We start from the raw sequence: 20,912 nt of genomic DNA on the forward strand, positions 1-20,912 counted from the left end.
ATCCCTCTCTCTTCCTCTCTGTAAAAAAATCAAAAAAATATATATTTTAAAAAAGAAAAAGAAAAAAAAAAAAACTCCATCTGCTGGACTCTGTTAAGTACATTACCTAGATTCCTTCATTGGTGTTGTTGTGGTATGCTGGGGCCTTTGCTCCTGTATTCAGGTATTCTCTTCCCTAACAATGCAGTCTGGTTAGGTGGCAGTGTTCACTATTATGTATGTGTTCTCATTGCCACTACTTTTCGGCTGAGAAAGTTGTTTGCAGCAGTTCACATTGTTCTTTTTTGCTTGACATTTGTTTGTGGGCCTCAAATTGAATCCTTTTTATTTGTTCTCATCATTCAGTTCAGCAACTGTACACCGATCTTTGGGAGAATGATTTAATCATGCGTCTGATCGCCCCAACAAAAGCATCTCTAGCCAGGAGCAAAAGTGCTGCTTCATTATCAATCCCTGGGAAAGAGACTCCAGGTAACAGGCATAGGGTAGAAAGCTGGAAAGTGTTGGTGTTTGCACTTAAAGGGCAGGTTGTATCACTTAATTGGTTGCAATAAGCCGTGAAAATAATCTGAATCGGTGGTTTCCATATGAGTGATTTTACCCAACAGTTTATGTTGTATATTTATTTTATGACTTCTAGCATTGTAGAGTAGTTATCTGGATAATAGGTAACTTATAGGATGAGATAATTTTGGTGGTGCATAAATTACAAAGCTCTATGGTTTTCTTGACCTTGATTAAATGTGTCACGATACTGTAAAAAGTACTGGATTTTAACTGTATAGAAAAACTTAATCTCAAGATAGGGAGTTTCCTACAATACCCTCCTGTATTCCCTAAAATATGAAAGAATAATATTGAGCTTCTCTTTAGCTTTTAACTAAGAACATAAAGATTGTTGCTAAAATAAGTCTTCAGGGTTATGGGGATTTTCTCATTGATAGGTCACGTATAGTGTTAGACATGTCTGTGGGTAGTTGGACATCCTCAGTGATGGAGAGCTCTAACACATTGTTCCCATAATTTGTTTTCCCCTTCTTCATTTTTAAATTTCCAGAATATATCCCACCCCTTTGATATTGTTCAGTCAATATTCATTTGATTCATAAAGTAAATCAAAATGCTCTCACTTCCTAGGAGTGCATATTTACTTCTTTAGTTTCAAATTCCTGACTTTGTTTATGTCTATTTATAGCCACTCTCCCTCCAATCTGTTGTAAGCTATTTCTAATTTCATTTTTAAAAATAATTTATTGATTTTAGAGAGGAAGAGAGAAGGAGAGTGGTAGAAACATCAATAATGAGAAAGTATCACCAATCAGCCGTGCCTCAGGCCCAACATGAGCACGTGCCCAGATCTGGAATTGAATCATGACCTTCTAGTTCATAGGTCCACGCTCAACCACTGAGCCACACTGTTTAATATATTACTCCCATAAAAAAATTCAACATTTTCTCTTAAATTTCTGTAGCTAATAGAAATTAAGTTATTATACTTACTATATCTCCTATAACACAAACTGTGACATCCTCCAGTACACCAAAATGTGTGGCAGGTTCCATTCTGGTCAGGACACATATACCCAGGTTGTGGGTTCAATCCCTCGTCAAGGCCTATGTGGGAGGCAACCAACCAATTCAATTTCTCTCTCTCTCTCTCTCTCTCTCTCTCTCTAATATATATATATATATATATATATATATATATATATATATATATATAATCAATTTTAAAAAAATTAATGCTTTCTTGACCAAAAGTGAGGGACTAAGTCAATCTTCGATAATTGTTCTATTTTTATTTTATTTATTTTTAAAATATTTTTTAATTAAATTATCTGTGTACATATTTTAACATTGCCCCCCTTCCATACATGCCCTCCCTCCCCAGAGTTTTGTGTCCATTGGTTGTACTTATATGCATGTATACAAGTCCTTCGGTTGATCTCTTATCTACCCCAGATCTCCTTACCCTCCCAGCTGTAATTTGACAGTCTGCTTGTTGCTTTACTGTCTCTATATCTATCTTTTGGTTCTTCAGTTTATAATGTTCTTTATCATCCATAAATGAGTGAGGTCATGTGGTATTTCTCTTTTGCATGTATCTGTCCAATTTTCCCAACACCATTTATTGAAGAGACTTTCTTGACTCCATTGTATATTTGTGCCTCCTTTGTCAAATATTAACTGAGCATAGTGATTTGGGTTGATATCTGGGTTCTCTATTCTATTCCATTCATCTATATATCTGTTCTTATGCCAGTACCAGGCTGTTTTGAGAACAGTGGCTTTGTAATACAGCTTGAAGTCTGGTATTGAGATCCCTCCTACTTTACTCTTCTTTCTCAGGATTGCTGTGGCTATTCGGGGTCCTTTATTGTTCCAAATGAACTTTTCGAAAGTTTTTTCTAGGTCAGTGAAATATGCCCTTGGTATTTTAATGGGGAGTGCATTGAACCTATAGATTGCTTTAGAAAGTATGGACATTTTGATGATGTTGATTCTACCAATCCATGAACATGGTATGTTCTTTCATCTGTTTACATCTTCCTCTATCTCTTTTTTCAGTGTTGTGTAGTTTTCTGCATATAGGTTCTTTACTTCCTTCGTTAAGTTTATTCCTAGGTATCTTAATTTTTTTGGTGCGATGGTAAATGGAGTTGTTTTTTTAGTCTCTGTTTCTATAAGTTCGCTGTTGGTGTATAGAAATGCCATAGATTTCTTGGCATTAATTTTGTATCCTGCTACATTGCCCAATTCATTTATTAAGTCAATTAGTTTTTTAATGGAGTCTTTTGGGTTTTTTATGTACAACATCATGTCATCTGCAAATAAGGATAACTTCACTTCTTTTCCAATTTGGATGCCTTTTATTTCCTCTTCTTGTCTAATAGCGATGGCTAGTACTTCCAGTACTATGTCAAAGAGGAGTGGCAATAGTGGGCATCCCTGTCTTGTTCCTGTTCTTAGAGGGAATGGTTTTAGTTTTTGCCCATTGAGTATGATGTTGGCTGTGGGTTTATCATATATAGCTTTTATTATGTTGAGATATGATCCTTGTACTCCCACCTTGTTGAGAGTTTTTATCCATAGATTTTGGATTGTTGTGTTTTCATTGTCATTTGTTTCCAGGATGTTTTAAATTTCTTTCTTGATTTCTCTGGTAACCCAGTCCTTGTTTAATAGCATGCTGTTTAGTCTCCATGTGTTTGATTTCTTTGGATTATTTTTATTGTAGTTAATTTCCAGTTTTATGCCAATATGATCTGAGAAGGTGCTTGATATGATTTCTATCTTCTTGAATTTGAAGAGACTTTGCCTATGTCCCAAAATCTGGTCTATCTTTGAGAATGTCCCATGTGCGCTTGAGAAGAATGTATATTCTGTGGCTTTTGGGTGGAATGTTCTGAAGATGTCGATTAATTCCATGTGGTCTAGCGAGTCATTTAGGATTGATATTTCTTTGCTGATTTTTTGTTTAGATGATTTGTCAAAGGGTGACAGTGGGGTATTAAAATCTCCTACTATGATTGTATTGCTGTTACTCTCTCCCTTAATGTCCTCCACTAGTTTTTTTTATGCATTTGGGTGCTCCCATATTGGGTGCATATATTTTTACCAGGGTTATTTCTTCTTGTTGGATGGCTCCCTTTAGTATTATGAAGTGGCCTTCATTATCTCATGTTATGTCCTTCACTCTGAGATCTAATTTGTCAGATATAAGTATTGCTACCCCAGCTTTTTTTTTTTTCATTTCCATTCTCCTGGAAAACCTTTTTCCATCCTTTTACCCTCAGTCTGTGTGCATCTTTTTTTCTGAAGTGGGTTTCTTGTGGACAACAGATATATGGGTCTTGTTTTCTTATCCAATCCGTTACCCTATGTCTTTTGATTGGAGCATTTAGTCCATTTACATTTAAAGTTATTGATAGGTACTTATTTGACGTCATTTTTATTTTATACCCCTGTGTTCCTTCTTTACTTTCTATTTCTTTAATTTTACAGTAGACCGTTTAGCATTTCTTGCATTGCTGGTTTGGTGGAGATAAATTCTCTTTATGTGATGTCTGTTTCTGTCTGTGAAGCTCCTGATTTCCCCTTCAATTTTGATTGATAGCCTTGCTGGGTACAGTATTCTTGGATTCAGACCCTTCCTTTGCATGACTTTGTATATTTCATCCCATTCCCTTCTGGCCTGATAAGTTTCTGTGGAGAAATCAGTTGCTAGTCTGATGGGGGTTCCTTTATATGTAACTTTCTGTCTCTCTCTGGCTGCTTTTAAAATTCTTTTTTTGTCGTTGGTGTTTGCCAGTTTAATTATAATGTGCCTTGGGGTCGGTCTTCTGGGGTTCATTTTGCTTGGGACTCTGCGTGCCTCTTGGATTTGTGTGGGTTTTTTCTTCTCTATCTGAGGGAAGTTTTCTGTCATTATTTCTTTTTTTTTTTTTTAAAGATATTTTATTGATTTTTCACAGAGAGGAAGAGAGAGATAGAGAGTTAGAAACATCAATGAGAGAGAATCATCGATCAGCTGCCTCTTGCACACCCCCTGGGGATGTGCCCGCAACCAAGGTACATGCCCTTGCCCGGAATCGAACCCGGGACCTTTCAGTCCGCAGGCCGACGCTCTATCCACTGAGCCAAACCGGTCCCAGCTGTCATTATTTCTTGAAATACGTTTTCCATGTCTTCCTCAGTTTCCTTTCCTTCTGGAACCCCTATTATTTTAATATTGTTTTGTTTTGTATTGTCCCAAAGTTCCCTTAGACTTTCCTCCTGCTTTTTAATTTTTTTTTTTCCAGAAGCTGCTCTAATTGGGTATTTTTTTTCCCCTCTTGTCTTCTAGCTCACTGATGCAGTCCTCTGCTTCTTCCAGTCTACTCTTGATGCTTTCTATTGAGTTCTTTACAGTAGTGATGTCAGTTTTCATTTCTTCTTGGTTCTTCTTCATTTCCTCTTGGTTCTTAGTCATATTGTCTAATTTGTCTTCCATTCTTTTTAGCCATCTTATGATCATTATTCTGAATTCTTGCTCTGGTAGGTTGCTTGCCTCTATCTCCTTTACTTCCTTTTCTGGTGAAGCCTGTTTTTCTTTCATATGTGGGCTGTTTCTTTGTCTCCCCATGATCTCTCTTTTTAGGATGTCTGGTTGTGTAGTTCTCTCTCCTGCTTTGATTTAAAGGCACAAAATACAACACACAAGGTACTTAATAGGAATGTGTTTGCGATATTAATAACCACCAATAAAGGTGACTAGAACCCAGCTAACAAAAACATACAATCAAACAAAAAGAATAGGCAAATCAATCTTATAAAAAAAAAGCATACAACTTCAGTATAGTTAACATTCAACATACAACTTCAATGAGATAGAAAGACTGGTTTTTTTGTTTTGTTTCGTTTTTGTTTTGTTTTGTTTGTGGTTTGTTGTTTTTTTAGGACAGCGGCGAGGGAGGTGTGAATGGGCTTGGAGCAGGGGGTTTGAAATTCGATATATACAAGTGGGGTGAAATTTTAAGAAGGGGTAGACAGAAAGAATGGGGAAAATCTAGAGCAGGAAAGGGTTAAGATAAACAGGCTACCAAAGGAAAAGGTTGGAAAGAGAGTGAGGGCATAAAGGTGGGGTTGAGATAGAATAAAGCGTTGGAGAAGGAAAGATAGATAAAGACTGTAGAACAGTAATCCTGAAATTAAAAAAAATTAAAATAATAAAAATAAACAAAAGAAAATTAGATTAAAAAGTTAAAATGGTAGTAGTAATAATGTTGATTACATATACAATGTAATAATTATAAAGATAAAATCAGTGAGGAAAAAAGAAAAAAATAGTTTCTTGAGTAAACGTTGCAAATAATGAAAACAAAAATAAAAAACAAAAATTAAAAAATTAAAAAAATAATAAAATTTAAAAAATTTAAATAAAATTTGCAGTAATGAAGGTCATTCGCTTCCTCTATTGATCCAGTCCTGATTTTTAAGCAGGTTTTGCTTTGTTTTTATTGCAGTAGAGTCAATTTGTGAATTAGCCTCTGGTTGGCAGTATTTCTAGGTTGACTTCCCAGGCTCTAAAGCCTCTCCAGCTTTTTTCCCCTCTCTCTCTGGGGCAGGATCTATGGAGGAGGGTAGGGGGCAAGTCCGAACCAACTGCAATCTCCTGCAACTCTCCGATATCCCTCCGAGCCAGATCCAAATGTGTTGCTCTTTAGATATCTCCCCTGTTAGGAGCCCCGTCCACTTTCACTGGTGACACCTGCCCAACAGCCGGGGCTTCTACTTGTAATCACTGCCCCTGTCCCCCAGTTTCGCGCTGGTCTTTGTCTTCGCCTGGAGCGCTCACTCACCCTCTCGCCGTGAAACGCCGTCCTGTGGGGCACTCCTGTGAGCTCAAGTGTTCGCGCCGCCTGGGATCAGTGTTCTGGGGGTCATAGCTGCTTGGTGGTCGATGTGGCTATGGATATTCAGGCCTCTGACATGATCCAATCTTCCTCTCAAGATGGCGAGGTTTCCCAGTCCAAGCCTGTAGTTAGCTCTGGGAAGGGATGTAGCCCCGCGTGGGTGCTTCCCTGTGAGGGGTACCCCTGTCAGCGGCCCCCCAGCAGTTTCTTCTGGTGTTCGCTGTCTCCCAGCTTGCTGATAAATACTCACAGCACAAGACCGTCAGCTGCTTTCTCTTTCTGCTTCAGGACAGGGCTCAGAATCCGTCCATCTATTCTTCCCCCATTTTGTCTCCCTCAATTGTTCTATTTTTAATTATTTGAAAATATCATATTAAAATGTTCTGCCCATATTTAAAGATAATATGACAAATTTATTTTCAAATATCTTTTTTAAAAAAATGTTTACTGCACGTTTTTCTTTGGGTTTATGTTTTTCCTCCACAAAATGGGATTATAAGCTGCTTTATTTTTTTTGAGAGAGAGAGGAAGGGAGAGGGGGAAAGCATCAGTCACCTCCCGTATGCACCACAACCTGAGCCAGTGCTCTATCCAGGAATAGAACCTGCGACCCTTCAGTCCACAAGACAATGTTCCAACAAACTGAGCCACATCGTCCAGGGCATAACTTGTTTTTGTTTAAACTCAATATATATTATTTTTCTGTCCAAAAATAGCCATATTATTACCTTTAATGACTATCTTAGTATAGTCCAAATTTGCTGTTGAATATTTGGATTATATTTTCAGTAGTTTCAGCATTATAACAAATGCTACTACAAATAACCTTATAAATGCATTTTCATTTACTTGATTTTTTCCCTAAGGATAAGCCTAGAAGTGAATTTGCTAGAGCAAAGAATGTGTAGTTTTAAAAATGGCTTTTGATATGTTATTGCCAAAATGCCCTCCATGGAATATATGCAAATCCATATTCCCACCAGCAGTTTATGAAGTGGCCCCATTCCCAAAATTGGTAACAAGTATTATCATTTTTTCCATTTATTAGGCAAAAAAATAGATTGGTAAAATTGGAAGACCAAAAAAAAAGATAAACAAAAGAGGGGGGAGGAGAAAACTGGAAGAGACCTTAGAGGTCCAGCCCATTCTGATGAACATATTATTAGTTTTTAAAAATTAAATTTATTGGGGTGACATGGTAAATAAGTTTTAAATATACAATTCTATAAAACATCATCTGTACATTGCATTGTGTGCTGACCACCCAAAGTTTAATCTCCTTTGGTCACCATATATTTGATCCCCTTTGCCCGCTTTAACTTCCCTTCCCCTCTGGTTGTCCGTGTCAGTGAGTTTTTTCGTTTGCATGTTGTCCGTGTCAGTGAGTTTTTTCATTTGCATGTTTGTTCATTTGTTGCATTTTGTTTTATATCCCACATATAAGTGAAAGCATATGGTTTTTGTTTTTTTCTGTCTGACTTATTTTGCTTAGCATGATACTCAGGATCCATCCATGTTGTTGCAAATGTGCAATTTTTTAGTATGGGACAGAAAAAAATGCTCTTTTTTTCATTCTATTCTAAAACAATCATGTATGTTTTACATAATCATCTGTAACAGTGAGTTCTCTGACCCTGGTGAAATTATTCAGATTACTTTTAAGAAGTGTTGAAAATCTTATAATTTTCAATGAAAATCAGTCTGAACTAGAGTGTGATTAAAATGGAAATGGCCATTGCAAACATCAACTTTGGAGAAGCATCTTATATTTACCTGTAACAGATTATTGCTTTCACAGTGATTCTATTGGTAGTGGGGCTTATAAAGTGTACCAGTTTTGCCATGCTTCTGTCCTGTGATTCATTTCACTGAACACTTCTGTGTTATGTGTAATCCTTGTCATTTCTTAAGAAACACAGTCTCTCTCTTCTCTTTTCCGGTTCTTATACTGTTTGATGATACATTTCTGTCTTGTCGGATTTCTAACTGGAATTTCATTTCCTCTCCTCATTCACCCATAGGCATCCACAGCCCTGTAGTACAGTCTACAGATATGCCCTTGCTTAGCCATAGCAATGATGAAATGAAGAATACCATGGTTCTTTGCAAATCAACAGTGGCAGTACCTCTTCAAGAGAAAGTAGAAACACCCCTCAAGGTGAGCCTGGAAGCAGCCCCTGAGTTGAGTGTGGAAGCAGCACCCAAGGGGAGTATGAATGCAGCCCCGGAGGTGAGTGTGGAAGTACACCCTGAGGCGAGTGTGGAAGCACCATTCAAGGTGTGCATGGAAGCAGCTCCCGAAGTGATCATGGGAGCATTCCCTGAGATGAGTGTGGAGCCACTTCTTGAGAGCTTGGAGGCATCACCTGAGGGAAGCGAGGACATGTCCCTCATGAGTGTGGATCCATCTCCTGAGGTGAGCATGGACTCGTCCTCTGAAGCGAGCTTGGACTCATACCCAGAAGTGAGCATGGAAACAACATCCGAGGCTCGCATGGACGTGTTCCACAAGGGGAACATGGAAATGATTCCCGAGGAAAGCTTAGAAACAGTCCTTGAAGAGAACATGGAAGTGCCCCCTAAGGCCAGTGTGGAATCATCCCCCGAGTCCAAGTCATGCCCTGAGGTGAACTTGAGAGACACTCCCCAGGTTTGTCAAGTACCTTCTGGTTGTTTTTTAAAATATATATTTTATTGATTTTTTACAGAGAGGAAGGGAGAGGAATAGAGAACTAGAAACATTGACCAGCTGCCTCCTGCACACCCCCACCAGGGATGTGCCTGCAACCAATGTACATGCTCTTGATCAGAATCGAACCTGGGACCCTTCAGTCTGCAGACGGATGCTCTATCCATTGAGCCAAACCGGTTTCGGCAAAAACCTGTTTTTTTTAATTATATAGATGATTTGATAGGTCAGGTTTCCCAATAAAAACAACTTATTTATAACATTGAGCAATAAAATTAATAAAATAGGGTAAATTTAACTAGTATTTAGAAATAGAATTGGGTTTTGAAGTACAATATTTCTTTTAAATTAATTATGTCTTTCTTGAATTGTGTGTAATATTGTTATTCTGGAAGAACTTATCTCTATAACTAGTTCTTATGCATGTAAGGAAAATTGGGCATTTATGGAGCTATCACTGTGTATTATTCAGAATATTTTTCTCTTAAAAAGAGAAACCAGCTGAAGAAAGTTATTGCTAATAATTTCTTATCTGATTGTATTGATCTGTTCAGAAATCAAACCTTGTAAATAAGAAGCGCACATCGACACATTCACCATTGTCTAAATGGCCATCTTCTACAAACGTGTGGGATTCACCCTCTCCCATAAGTGCTAAGTAAGTAGCTATCCGAAACCATTCCTGATATGTGTTTTACCAGAATAAATTTTACATCAGTGTTTCATAATTGAAGTAATGTATACACAGTAATGTAAAATTTTAGAAAAACCTTTAATAGACAAAGGGCTTACCTTCATCTATTATAAAATATCATGATCTCATAATATATTTTATGAAATCGTACACTAATAATTTATAGCAGATGTTAATTACAAAATCATATCAGACTTCCCCCATTAACTGTTGCTTTTTCTCAGTAGGCAAATACAAAAGAATTGCCCGCCATCCATTTCACCATTTGTGTCAAAACAATCAGCACAATCTTCTGTTTCCTCTAAAATAATTCCTGCTCAACATACCCCACGTACACAAAATATAGTAGGTAATATCAGAAGGAAAAAGAAAAAGGGTTCTAAAAAAACCACTAAAAGCTCTGAGGCTGTGACCCAAAAGCATATGACTTATGACGGTAAGTTCCTTCACTGAGTTTATATTTTGGCAATAAAGTTTGGGAATGATCAGCTCTATTTTATTTCCCAATTCAGAGAACTTTAAGGAGCGAACTTTCTTTTATTGATAGTTAAAGAGAATTTTGCCAATCACTGCTCCTTACTTTTCCTTGTGAGAGCTACTTTACCCACCCTTTAATTGTTTGGGAAAATCCATTTTTAGAACTGGTGTTAAAAGTACTTCTTGGATGAGTGTATTGGTCTAGGTCTGTGGTCGGCAAATTGTGGATCGCGAGCCACATGTGGATCTTTGGCCCCTTGAGTATGGCTCTTCCACAAAATACCACGGCCTCGGAGAATCTAGTTTGAAGAAGTGGCATTAGAAGAAGTTTAAGTTTTAAAAAACTTGGCTCTCAAAAGAAATTTCAATCATTGAACTGCTGATATTTGGCTCTGTTGACTAATGAGTTTGCCGACCACTGGTATAGGTAATACCTGCAGTCCCTTCCAGCTCTGGTAGTGGATGGTTCTATGAATGGCTGAATGAGTTTCTGTTAGAAGCTGTAGGTCAGTTACTGTGCATAGACTACAAGGAATCTGGCATGTAGTTGGGTTCCTGAAAGTACCAAATTGGTATTCTTACCTGTCACATGTGTTCTTAATATTCAAGGATATTGCTTACTTTTAAACAGACTGGGGAATTTTGCTTTATGAAGGAATTCCACAGTGAATTATTTATAATAGGAGTAATCTTTTTATTATAAATTATTTGTTTTAGGTGTCTTATGACCCTCATTTTCATATGTTGCTTATTTAAAATAAAGAAATTAGTCACATGGACTAAAATATTATCATAAGCCTTCATACAGTCACCTTATGTTACTGATAGTCTTGGTTTCTTTGGTTATTTTTAGTTAACCAGTTTATGATCAACCAACCAACTATTGTAACACACTAGTATCAATAATTAGCTACACAGTAATTATTTAGTGAAAATGATGAACAAATTTTTTTATTTTTTTTATTTTTAATATATTTTTTATTGATTTTTTACAGAGAGGAAGAGAGAGAGAGAGTTAGAAACATCGATGAGAGAGAAACATCGATTAGCTGCCTCTTGCACACACCCTACCAGGGATGTGCCTGCAACCAAGGCACATGCCCTTGACCAGAATCGAACCTGGGACCTTTCAGTCCACAGGCCGAAGCTCTATCCACTGAGCCACACTGGTTTCGGCAGATGAACAAATTTTAAAATGTATGCTGGATATATTTTTGTTTAGTCAAGTATTTAATAATTGTACACTTCATTTAGATTGAATAGAAGTTTGTTTACGTCTGTATTAAGTATAAATCTTTTTTCCCATAGGATCAACTTAGTAAGTTATTTTAAAACAGCTAAACCAAAGTAGGAGGGAGCAGCTTATTATTTCGTTTTGGAACAAGTACTTGTTAAAAAGAAACAAAAAGGCTACCTCTGTTATTGGGGGAGTTGAGATGTTGAACAAAACCTATTCTATAGTCACTTACAGATTGCTTTTTATACATTTTAGACCATATACATATTGTTCGTTTTTTATACTATTGGTTATCTTGCATCTCTGTATTGGAATGAGAGGCAGTAAGTTCCCTGAACTAAATGTTTCACATATTAATCTGAAGTAGAGTCTGGTAATAAAAGCACGCAAGGGATTATGAATGCTGAGGAGGCAACAAAAATTTTGACAGCGAAACGACGCCTTGTTCGTGAACACAAAGAAAAAGAAGAAAAACTACAAAAAGAAACGGACCAAAGGTAAGTACAATATCATCCTTTCTATGCTATACATCTTGCCTGGGCCTAAAGTTTGAAAGTCAAAACTTATCAAGTTAAATGTATTATAAATTCTCAGAGTGATTGACTTTTTCTTCAGCATGAATCAGAAATGAGTGTGGGAAAATGTCAAGCAGAGAGAGGACACTGGTGTGTAAATGAATAGTATAGGCCTCTTTTGCTTTCATGCACCATGAACCTTGAAGGTGTGCTATGGAGATGCATAAAGAGACCAAATCTCATCCAGCCAGCGTGGCTCAGTTGCTGAGCAGTGACCTATGAACCTGGAGGTCACAGTTCAATTCCTGGCACATGCCCAGGTTCTGGTTCAGTCCCCAATGTGGGACGTGCAGGAGGAAGCCGATCAAGGATTCTCTCTCATCATTGGTGTTTCTATCTTTCACTCCCTCTCCCTTCTCTGTAAAATCAATAAAATAATTTTTTTTTTAAAAAGAGAGAATAAAAGTCATGTGAAGATCCCAGATTTCAGAAGTTTCTGTTGGTATTCGCTGATGTCAGCCCCTATCTTTTTCAAAGGTCTTAAAACTAGAATTTGTAAACCTAGAAAATATACTTTTTTGTGTTTTACTAAGGGTGCTTTCCAGTGACTTTTGGGACACCTGCATTTTATTAGTCATTGCTGAAAGAATTTCCTGTGGTCAGTAGATTTTATGTACAGTTATATATATATATATATATATATATATATATATATATATATATATATATATATATATATATATATATATATTTCAGAGAGGAAAAGGTGAGAGAGATAGAAACATCAATAATGAGAGAGAATCATCGATCGGTCGCCTCTTGCATGCTCCCCCCCCCCCCCCCCCCCCCCCCCCCCCGCACTGGGGATCGAGCCAGAAACCCAGGCATGTATCTTGACCAGAATCGAACCCAGGATCCTTCAGTCCACAGACCGATGCTTTATCCACTGAGCCAAACCAGCTAGGGCCCAATTTAGTTTAATTTTTTGTTGTTGCTAATCTTTACCAGCGGATAGCTTTTACATTGATTTTTAGAGAGAGTAGAAGGGAGAGGAAGAGACAGAGATAAACTTTGATATGAGAGAAATAACATCAATTGGTTGCCTCCCGCGTGTGCCCCAACCAGGGCACATGCTCTTGACTGGAATTGAACTTGGGACCTTTCAGTCCACAGACCGATGCTCTGTCCACTGAGCCAAACTGTCCAGGGCTTTTAAACGACTTTTAATTGATTTTATTTAGAGAGAGGAAGAAAGAGATAGAAATGCTGATGTGAGAGTAAAACATTGATTGGTTGCCTCTTGCACATGCCCTACTGGGGATTGAGCCTGAAATCTGGGCGTATGTCCTGACTTGGAATCCAAACAGACAACTTTTTAGTGCACAGGATGATGCCCCACCAACTTAGCTAAATTTGCCAAGGCTGATTTAGCATTTTAAAAGCACTCAGCACTGGTCTTTGTTGATTGAGTTTTCTTCCTCTGGGCACCACCAGACCCTCCTAAATTATCCCAATCACATTCCCATGTGATATTGGGTATGAGCATGTATAACTTGAGAGTCCCATGTATAAGGAGTGATATTATCCCTTCTTCCCCCCGCCCTCCCCATATTTTAAGATGCAAAGTAGCCCGCCACTTGATAGTTCTTACTCCCAAGGGCTAGTTTTCTCCATTTTAAAAGGGTGAAATTGTGCATATCTTGTGGAGTAACAATACATAAAATATAGTGAATCTGGTATAAATGTGAATTGTACCTACTGCAAGCCATGTATGGTAGAGACCAAGATAAATGCTAAGAGTTACTTAAATATTTGTGTTATCAGGAAAGAGAAAAAAGTGACAAAGAAAGCATTTGAAGGCCAAGAAAGGTTCTCAAAATTTGACCATGGACAGCAACAAAAGGAAATAAAAAAGAAGGAAGGACTTCAAGATCAGGAAAACCAGCGAGAGTTATTACAGGTTTGCTGAGTCTGCACTTTATCAGGGAATGAGAACTAGATTATAAAATTCAGTTGAAACCCAAAGCAAAAACCTGCTTCTCCAAAGAAGCCACCTTCTCTGGATGCATTTTTACATTATAGTCTAGCTAACATTTCATATCGCTACAAGTCATTCTCAGCCACCTTTGGCAAAATGCAAGAATGTTTACCAAAGGAAACAAAAGAAGAGAGTAGCAAATTATAGAGGAACAGCTCTTTGGTTTGTCTACATAAACAATATAGCAGCTTGGTTTCAGGAATTCAAGCCACTCACACAGGTTAAACGTGCTATGTGAATATTCCCAATCCTGCATTCTGTGGTGACACACACAACTGCACTCCACATCCTCCCAACAGATAAGATAAAAATTACAAATACCTCTAAAAATTTAAAGTCATCAAATTTATCAATAAGAATGTCTCACCCATGTAAATTCAAATTACCAGGTAAATAATTCCCCAAATTCAACTCATTTTCAATAACCTAGTTTACATTCCACTTTTAGTGTTATCATTCATCAAAATCAGTTAGATGTCACATAAATGATTATATGCATTTGCACTTCTGGAAAAGGTAGCTTTAAGAATCCTCCTGATGCTTTTGAGAAATATTAAGAAATGATTCCTGTTGCTATGTTAATATTAATAGCTACACAGTTATATACTTTGAAATTATAGTGGATTGAGAACCACTATTAATGATAGTCCTGAGGTCCTGAAGGGAGTAACACATGTTTTCTAAATCCTCAAGATAATAACCTAGTTTTGTACATTTTAGCTAATGTTTTAAAAATGGCCATTCCGTATATATTATAGGTACTCTCAATCAAAAGGTGACATTATTTTAGCTGGATAACATTTAACTTTTTAAACTAGTGTTGCCTGATGTGATTTACATATATTAACATGAAACATTTTTATATAAATTTCCTAGAAAGGGGACGCCAAAATAAAAGCTAAGGAGGAAGCCGACAAACACAAGGAGCAGGAAAAAATTATGTTACAGAATTTACAAGAAAGATTAGAAAGAAAAAAGGTAATCTCTCTCTCTCTCTCTCTCTCTCTCTCTCTCTCTCTCTCTCTCTCTGTGTGTGTGTGTGTGTGTGTGTGTGTGTGTGTGTGTGTGTGTGTGTGTGAGTGTGTGTGTGTGTGTGTGTGTGTGTTGGGGGTTTGATTCTTTGTTTAAGACAATGTTGGACACATGATATGAAAGTCACAAATTAGTGACAATGGTTGTTTTTCCATTCTACTCTTTTCTTCCTTAGCCAAGGATCTGACCTCTCCTGCCTAGAAGGGTCTCCTTTGATTGACCGTACCTATCATTGACTAGTGGTGGCCATTGCAGCAAAGCTCCTTTGAACAGAATTTGTCAGGTCATGGTAGGGGTTGGTGGAAAGAAGGTTTTCTTCTAACCTGGGCTAGAAAGTGCAGATGTCTGAGAGGCCAAGGTGCAGGCTTTTTGTATAGTAGGAACTCACTTTGTGTAACTCATGTGCCTCATCTGAGAGCAAGGAAGGGCTCCAGTCCTGGCTGAGGTGCTGCAAGGCCTCTGTCAGATCCATCCCCTTGAGGAGGCCAAAGAGCTGCATCTCTCCTCACTTACAGGGAAAGAAGTGTATCCTGGGTAAAGAATTCTTGCTCTCCTACGTGTGTTCTCTTTCTAGTAACAAAAGCTCCGACAGTGTCTCATCATTGGGGTACATTCTTGTCATTAACTTCGGCCTCATTCATGGTCTGTTCAGACTACAATTATGTTTACCGGTAAAAGTTCTAATTGGTTTGCAGTGGTATGTGCTTAGTTCAAGTAATGCATTTCAAAGTCTGCACAATTAGGAGTGAGGAATCATCTGGATTTCTGTGTTACCAAAACAAGTACAGTTATCACCACTCAAAGGCGACTGAGACCAGGACTGGAGGAAGGAATAAACTCCCATCCAATGTCTTGTGTCAGTTAAGTGTGTGGCTTTGGAGCAGTCACTGATATTATCCACTTCTGGAAAATGGGAGTAATCACCACTCTTTTGCATTTAATTTGTTTTCATGTTTGAAATTTTATTTTCCTTTAAATAGAGAATTGAGGAAATTATGAAGCGGACAAGAAAGACCAATTTGGACACCTCAAAGGTAGTCTTCGTGCTCCTACTGGCAGTATATACAAATTCCTGTTGCTTCACATTCTTTTTTTTAATGTTTTTTTATTGATTTATGAGAGAGGAAGGGAGATGGAGAGAGATAGAAACATCAGTGATGAGAAAGAATCATTGATCATCTCTGCAGGAAATAAAGTATCACATTGCATTTTCCTTGATAATAAAAAGGTTTAGCATATTTCTTAGGTCTTTCATGTTTTTTTTTTCTCTTGTGTGAAAATGCTCATTTAGGTCTGTTGCTCAGATCTTTGGGGCTAATTTATCTTTTTCTTATTAATTTATAGTTCTGTAAATGTTCTAGATTCTACTTCTTTCTTGGTTGTATGTATTACAGATAACTTCTCCCACTTTATGACTGTCTTTTGTTAATGTCCTCATTTTTACATTGTTGAATTTATCAATATTTTTATGACTAATGCATTTAATATACTTACTGGCCATTTGGATATTTGGTTTTGTGAAGTGCCTTTTTATTTTTTATTGATATTTCTAGAGAGAGATTGATGTGAGAGATAAACATTGATCCGCTGCGTCCTGTACCTGCCCCAATCTCCTGTGATTCTTTGATGTATCAGATGATGCTCCAACCATCTGAGCCACATTAGCCAGAGCGAGAAGTGCCTTTTCAAGTCCTTTGCCTATGTTTTTATTGGGTTGCCTGCCTTTTGATTGTAGGAGTTTTTACCGACTTTGCTTATGAGCCCTTTGAATATATGTATTGCAAATATCAGCCCCAATGGTATAGTTTGCTTTCCACTCTCATAATATCCTGTGATGAACAGAAGTTCATTTGAATGAACTCAAATTTACCAGTTTCTTCATGTATGGTTACTGCTTTGGGGGTCTGTCTCATAAGTATTTGCCTACCTCAGAGTCCTGTCTTTTGATGGATCACATGCATGCAAGGCCTTTTTCCTCCAGATTCTATGCTCTTTATCCTCTGTGCTATAAAAGCAATGTTTTGTCTGTTTACAGTTGACCAGTTGATATAATTATGAACATTTAGAATAGAAATATTATTTTCGAAAAATTCTGGGGGTCACTATCTGAAAGATCATTTAGTCCATTGGTCTGAGAAATTTGCCTCCAGCACCAGCCAAGAACTTTTTGAGCTACTCATCTGTTTCCCCCACCTTGGCTTAGTTCAGACTCGGAGCAGGAAGAGACCGCATGCTAACCCAAAGCTCTTGTTCGTTGGTTCCCACTCAGGGAAGTCTTTCATTCTTGAGTGTCCTCCCCTAACTTAAAGACAAAACTAGGGCCATCTGTCCTATTTCCTGTAGATTCTTGGAACCATAGAGTTAAGATTTTTAAAATCTTACTTTGAAATGATGAAAATTAGCCATCATTCCAGCCTTGAAATCTGTCTTCTTTGAAGTATTATGTCAGGATGATTGAATATTTAGATATAACCATAAGTTTCTTTTTTCATCATAGGATTTACAAACATCCAGCAGTGACACGTATGAGGATCATGAGGCAGATGATGAGGATGAGCCCGAAAGTGATGATGCAAATTCTCCTGATGACTTGCATCCATTAGGTTTGGTTGCTTTTGAGTTGTTATTTTTTTTTTTAGTATTTTTATTCATTTCAGAGAAAAAGGGAGGAGAGAGAGAAACATCAAAGATGTTTCTTGCACACGCTCACACTGGGGATTGCTGGGGATTGAGCCCACAACCCAGGCATGTGCCCTGACCAGGGATCAAACTGTGACCATAGGTTGACCATCAATCACTAAGCCACAATGGCAGTTGTTTGTGTGTGTGTGTGTGTATATATATATATATATATATATAACATTGATGAGAGAAAAACATCAATTGGCTGCATCCTGCACACCCCCTGCTAGGGATTGAGCCCACAACCTGGGCATGACCTCCTTGTTCATGGGTGGTCACTCAGCTACTGAGCTACACCGCTGGGCACCTTTTGAGTTTTGTTAGTCACTATTTAAGAGGTAGACTGCATAGGTCTATCCAGGTACTCCTCTGCTTCCGAGCTGTGTGGCTAAGGGCAAGTTACTTAACCTCTCTGTATGCTCAGTTTTCCTGTCTGAAAAAGAGAAGCTATTGTCCTTCTAGGGTGGGTATGAGATTACAATGAGATAATCTGTGTAATGCTAAGAGAATAATGCCTGACACATAGTAAACTCTCAATAAATATCAACTGTTGCTGTAGCAGCTGTTATTATTTTACAGGTTGTGCTAAAAGACTGTAGATGGCAACTCTTTTTCAGCTGAACATGAGGCTTACTAACATTTCATAACTCAGGGCCTCCTCTGGCATCTGTGATTGACCCCAGATGGAATACTACTTCTAATTCATTGAGAAAAATTAAAATCATGTCATGATTATGAGTGCCTTCTAAAATGTATTATTGGTTCCCTTATGAGTAGGAACCATTTTATGGCAACAGTAAATGGCATCTGAAAAAACACTTTGTCCACCCTTTATCCCAGAAGTCAGGCCTACTAGGTACAGGGATACAGAGATGAAGAGCAGGGCCCTTAGCCTTGAGGAACCATAGCCAATGGGGAGGTAGACATATGAGCAAATAATGATTCCACCACAAGCTGGTTGCATTAAAAGAAGTTTGGCAAAATGCAGTGAGAACACAGCAGTAGGAGCAAGGTAGGTATAGGGTCTGCCTTAGGGCACTGGAAAGGGTAGGAGGTGGCATTGGAAGTGAGACTGAAATAAGAGGTGGAGGCAGAATTGGGTAGGTGGGTAATCAGGAGGAGGGGTAAGAAGCATGGCTCAGTCCTATCCTCTGGCCTGGCATTGTTTCCTGCCAAAGGAGAAAGAGCAAGTTCCTTAAAGGTGGCCCCTTTATGCTCTAAAGAAAGTTGGGGCAGGTGTGCTGGGCAGCAGCCTAGACCATGTTTGAGAAAAGTAGAGTAGTTTGGTGGTTGCTGGGCCTGCTTCTCCAGCGTACTCCCATGATTTTTCCTGCCATCAGACAGATGGTCCCTCCCTCAGCCCATCAACATCACAGCCTTTGTTCTTCTTGTCTTTGTTGTTGAAGCTCCGGTTTTAATCTTAATCCTTTTTTTCTAGCCTTTACAAATGGCATGAATTCATCCAGAAAACTCAAGAAAAGTTTTAGAAATGTGAAGAGCGCCCCCAGGCTGCTGTCTTTAGAAGTCAATTCTGACAAAGTCTATACAAAGACAAGATCATCTTTAAAAAGTGACATAAAAAACGTCAGACAAAAAGTGAAAGACCCTTTGGCTCAGGCCAAGGGTATCAGGTTAGTCACTTGGTGAGCTTTTCAGAATAAACTTGGTGTTATTATGAGTGGCATTCTTAAAATGATACATGAGATTATTGACTGAGCTCTTAACTTGAACCAAATACTATTTTAAGCACTTGTTTTACAGAAACAAACTAATTCACAGTAGTCTTGTTAGGTAGTGTTAGCATTCCCATCTTTACAAATCAGGAAAATTAGTCATGGAGAGATTATGGGTCTTATTTGCCCATAATTAGAACATCCCACTGTTACAGGGAAGAGCCCAAATTCACACCCAGATACATCTGACTCCAAACTGTGCTTTTGTTCATACTGGTTAATGTTGTCTCATAAAATCAGGGAAGGGGTCATTGATTGAGTGGCTGCTGTATGCCAGTTATTTTACATAACCTATTTTAATTATCACTGCACTTCTGAGTTTGATATTAATGACCTCATTTTACATATAGGGAAACTGAGGGTCACAGATTAGGTCAGAGTCTAGAAAGGAAGGATCTTTGGGTGATTACTTGAAAGACATTAACCTACAAGACCCATGGAAACACTCTGCTAAGAGACACGCTGATGGTTTGGAAAGAGCACTGGAGCTAGAAAATCCACGTTAGTCCTTACTTAACCTTACTAGCCATGTCATGGATCAGCTTTAAGTAGGGACAGGGTTCCTGTAGCCTTCACATTTAACTTCTCCCAGTCCATTAGCACGCCCATGGAACCTAGGACTTTGTAGGACACAGCTTGAGAAACCAGTGTGTTCTGAGATATCCAGGGCCCCTACCAGCCTTCCCATTTTTTCATTCTGAAAGTTCACTTACTTCCAAGGCATTTCTTAAAAGTTTGTTAAAATATAAACCTGCTTTCAGGATGAAGCTCTAGCTTGGAGGATAATCAATATTCTAACCAAAACATCTCTTTCCAGGCTGTCTATCCAAAGAATGACCAACCAAGTAACAAAAACCGAAAAGATAGTCGAAACCAGCAACACCATGGTACCATCAGAAAGTTTACATCCAGTGTCACAGGAATGTGTGTCTGACCAGATACTAGATAGCACTCACAAGATTGATCCACTCATTTCTAGTAACCTTCCTGATAGCCAAAAACACCATCCGAAAGGTTCCACAACATTCTACCGAAGTCCCCAGACAAAAATAGAAAAATCTGATTCTGCTTGATCAGGTAAGGTTTTTATTTTTAATCCGATCTTCATTTTGTTTCCAAAACCACTGACCTTGAAAAATCCTGCTTCTTGCTGTTCCAGGGCCACTTTAGGAGGTGAGGGAGAAGACAGGGTGGATCTAAAAGCTACATTGATGCTGAAGACTCTTCCATTGAATTAGTTTTTAGAGTAAATTCAGTAATGTGATTCTAGTTTAACGCCCTGCATTTCCTGCCAGATAATACAAAGTAGGTCCTTTTCTGTAAAGCACTGGCTGCTTTACAGCACACAGATGATCATTTAGGGCAGAGTGTTTGTGAGGTCTAGGGAATTTGCTTCTCAACCGGTGTTTCCAAAACCAAA

The 20,912-nt window shown here is 38.1% G+C and overlaps 1 protein-coding gene across 8 annotated transcripts in view; it reads left to right on the top strand.

The window, feature by feature from the left end:
• The window catches only part of MAP7D3 (MAP7 domain containing 3), a 39,900-nt gene that overhangs the window by 16,873 nt on the left and 2,115 nt on the right, over positions 1–20,912 (top strand). Inside the window, exons 7-17 of one of the 8 annotated variants that reach the window (XM_084870192.1) lie at positions 346–471; positions 8,417–9,045; positions 9,639–9,742; positions 10,006–10,214; positions 11,857–11,989; positions 13,832–13,967; positions 14,922–15,023; positions 16,058–16,111; positions 17,575–17,680; positions 19,198–19,390; positions 20,310–20,569. In XM_084870192.1, the coding sequence (XP_084726318.1) occupies positions 346–471; positions 8,417–9,045; positions 9,639–9,742; positions 10,006–10,214; positions 11,857–11,989; positions 13,832–13,967; positions 14,922–15,023; positions 16,058–16,111; positions 17,575–17,680; positions 19,198–19,390; positions 20,310–20,565 (2,048 nt within the window). In that variant the 3' untranslated portion in view covers positions 20,566–20,569. Of the gene's footprint in view, positions 1–345; positions 472–8,416; positions 9,046–9,638; positions 9,743–10,002; positions 10,215–11,856; positions 11,990–13,831; positions 13,968–14,921; positions 15,024–16,057; positions 16,112–17,574; positions 17,681–19,197; positions 19,391–20,309; positions 20,570–20,912 lie in introns of all 8 variants that reach the window. The other 7 variants (XM_084870193.1, XM_084870190.1, XM_084870191.1 and 4 more) reach the window with 7 other exon arrangements.

The sequence above is a fragment of the Pipistrellus hanaki genome, assembly GCF_964339955.1.
Source record: "Pipistrellus hanaki genome assembly, chromosome: X".
NCBI lineage: Eukaryota > Metazoa > Chordata > Mammalia > Chiroptera > Vespertilionidae > Pipistrellus > Pipistrellus hanaki.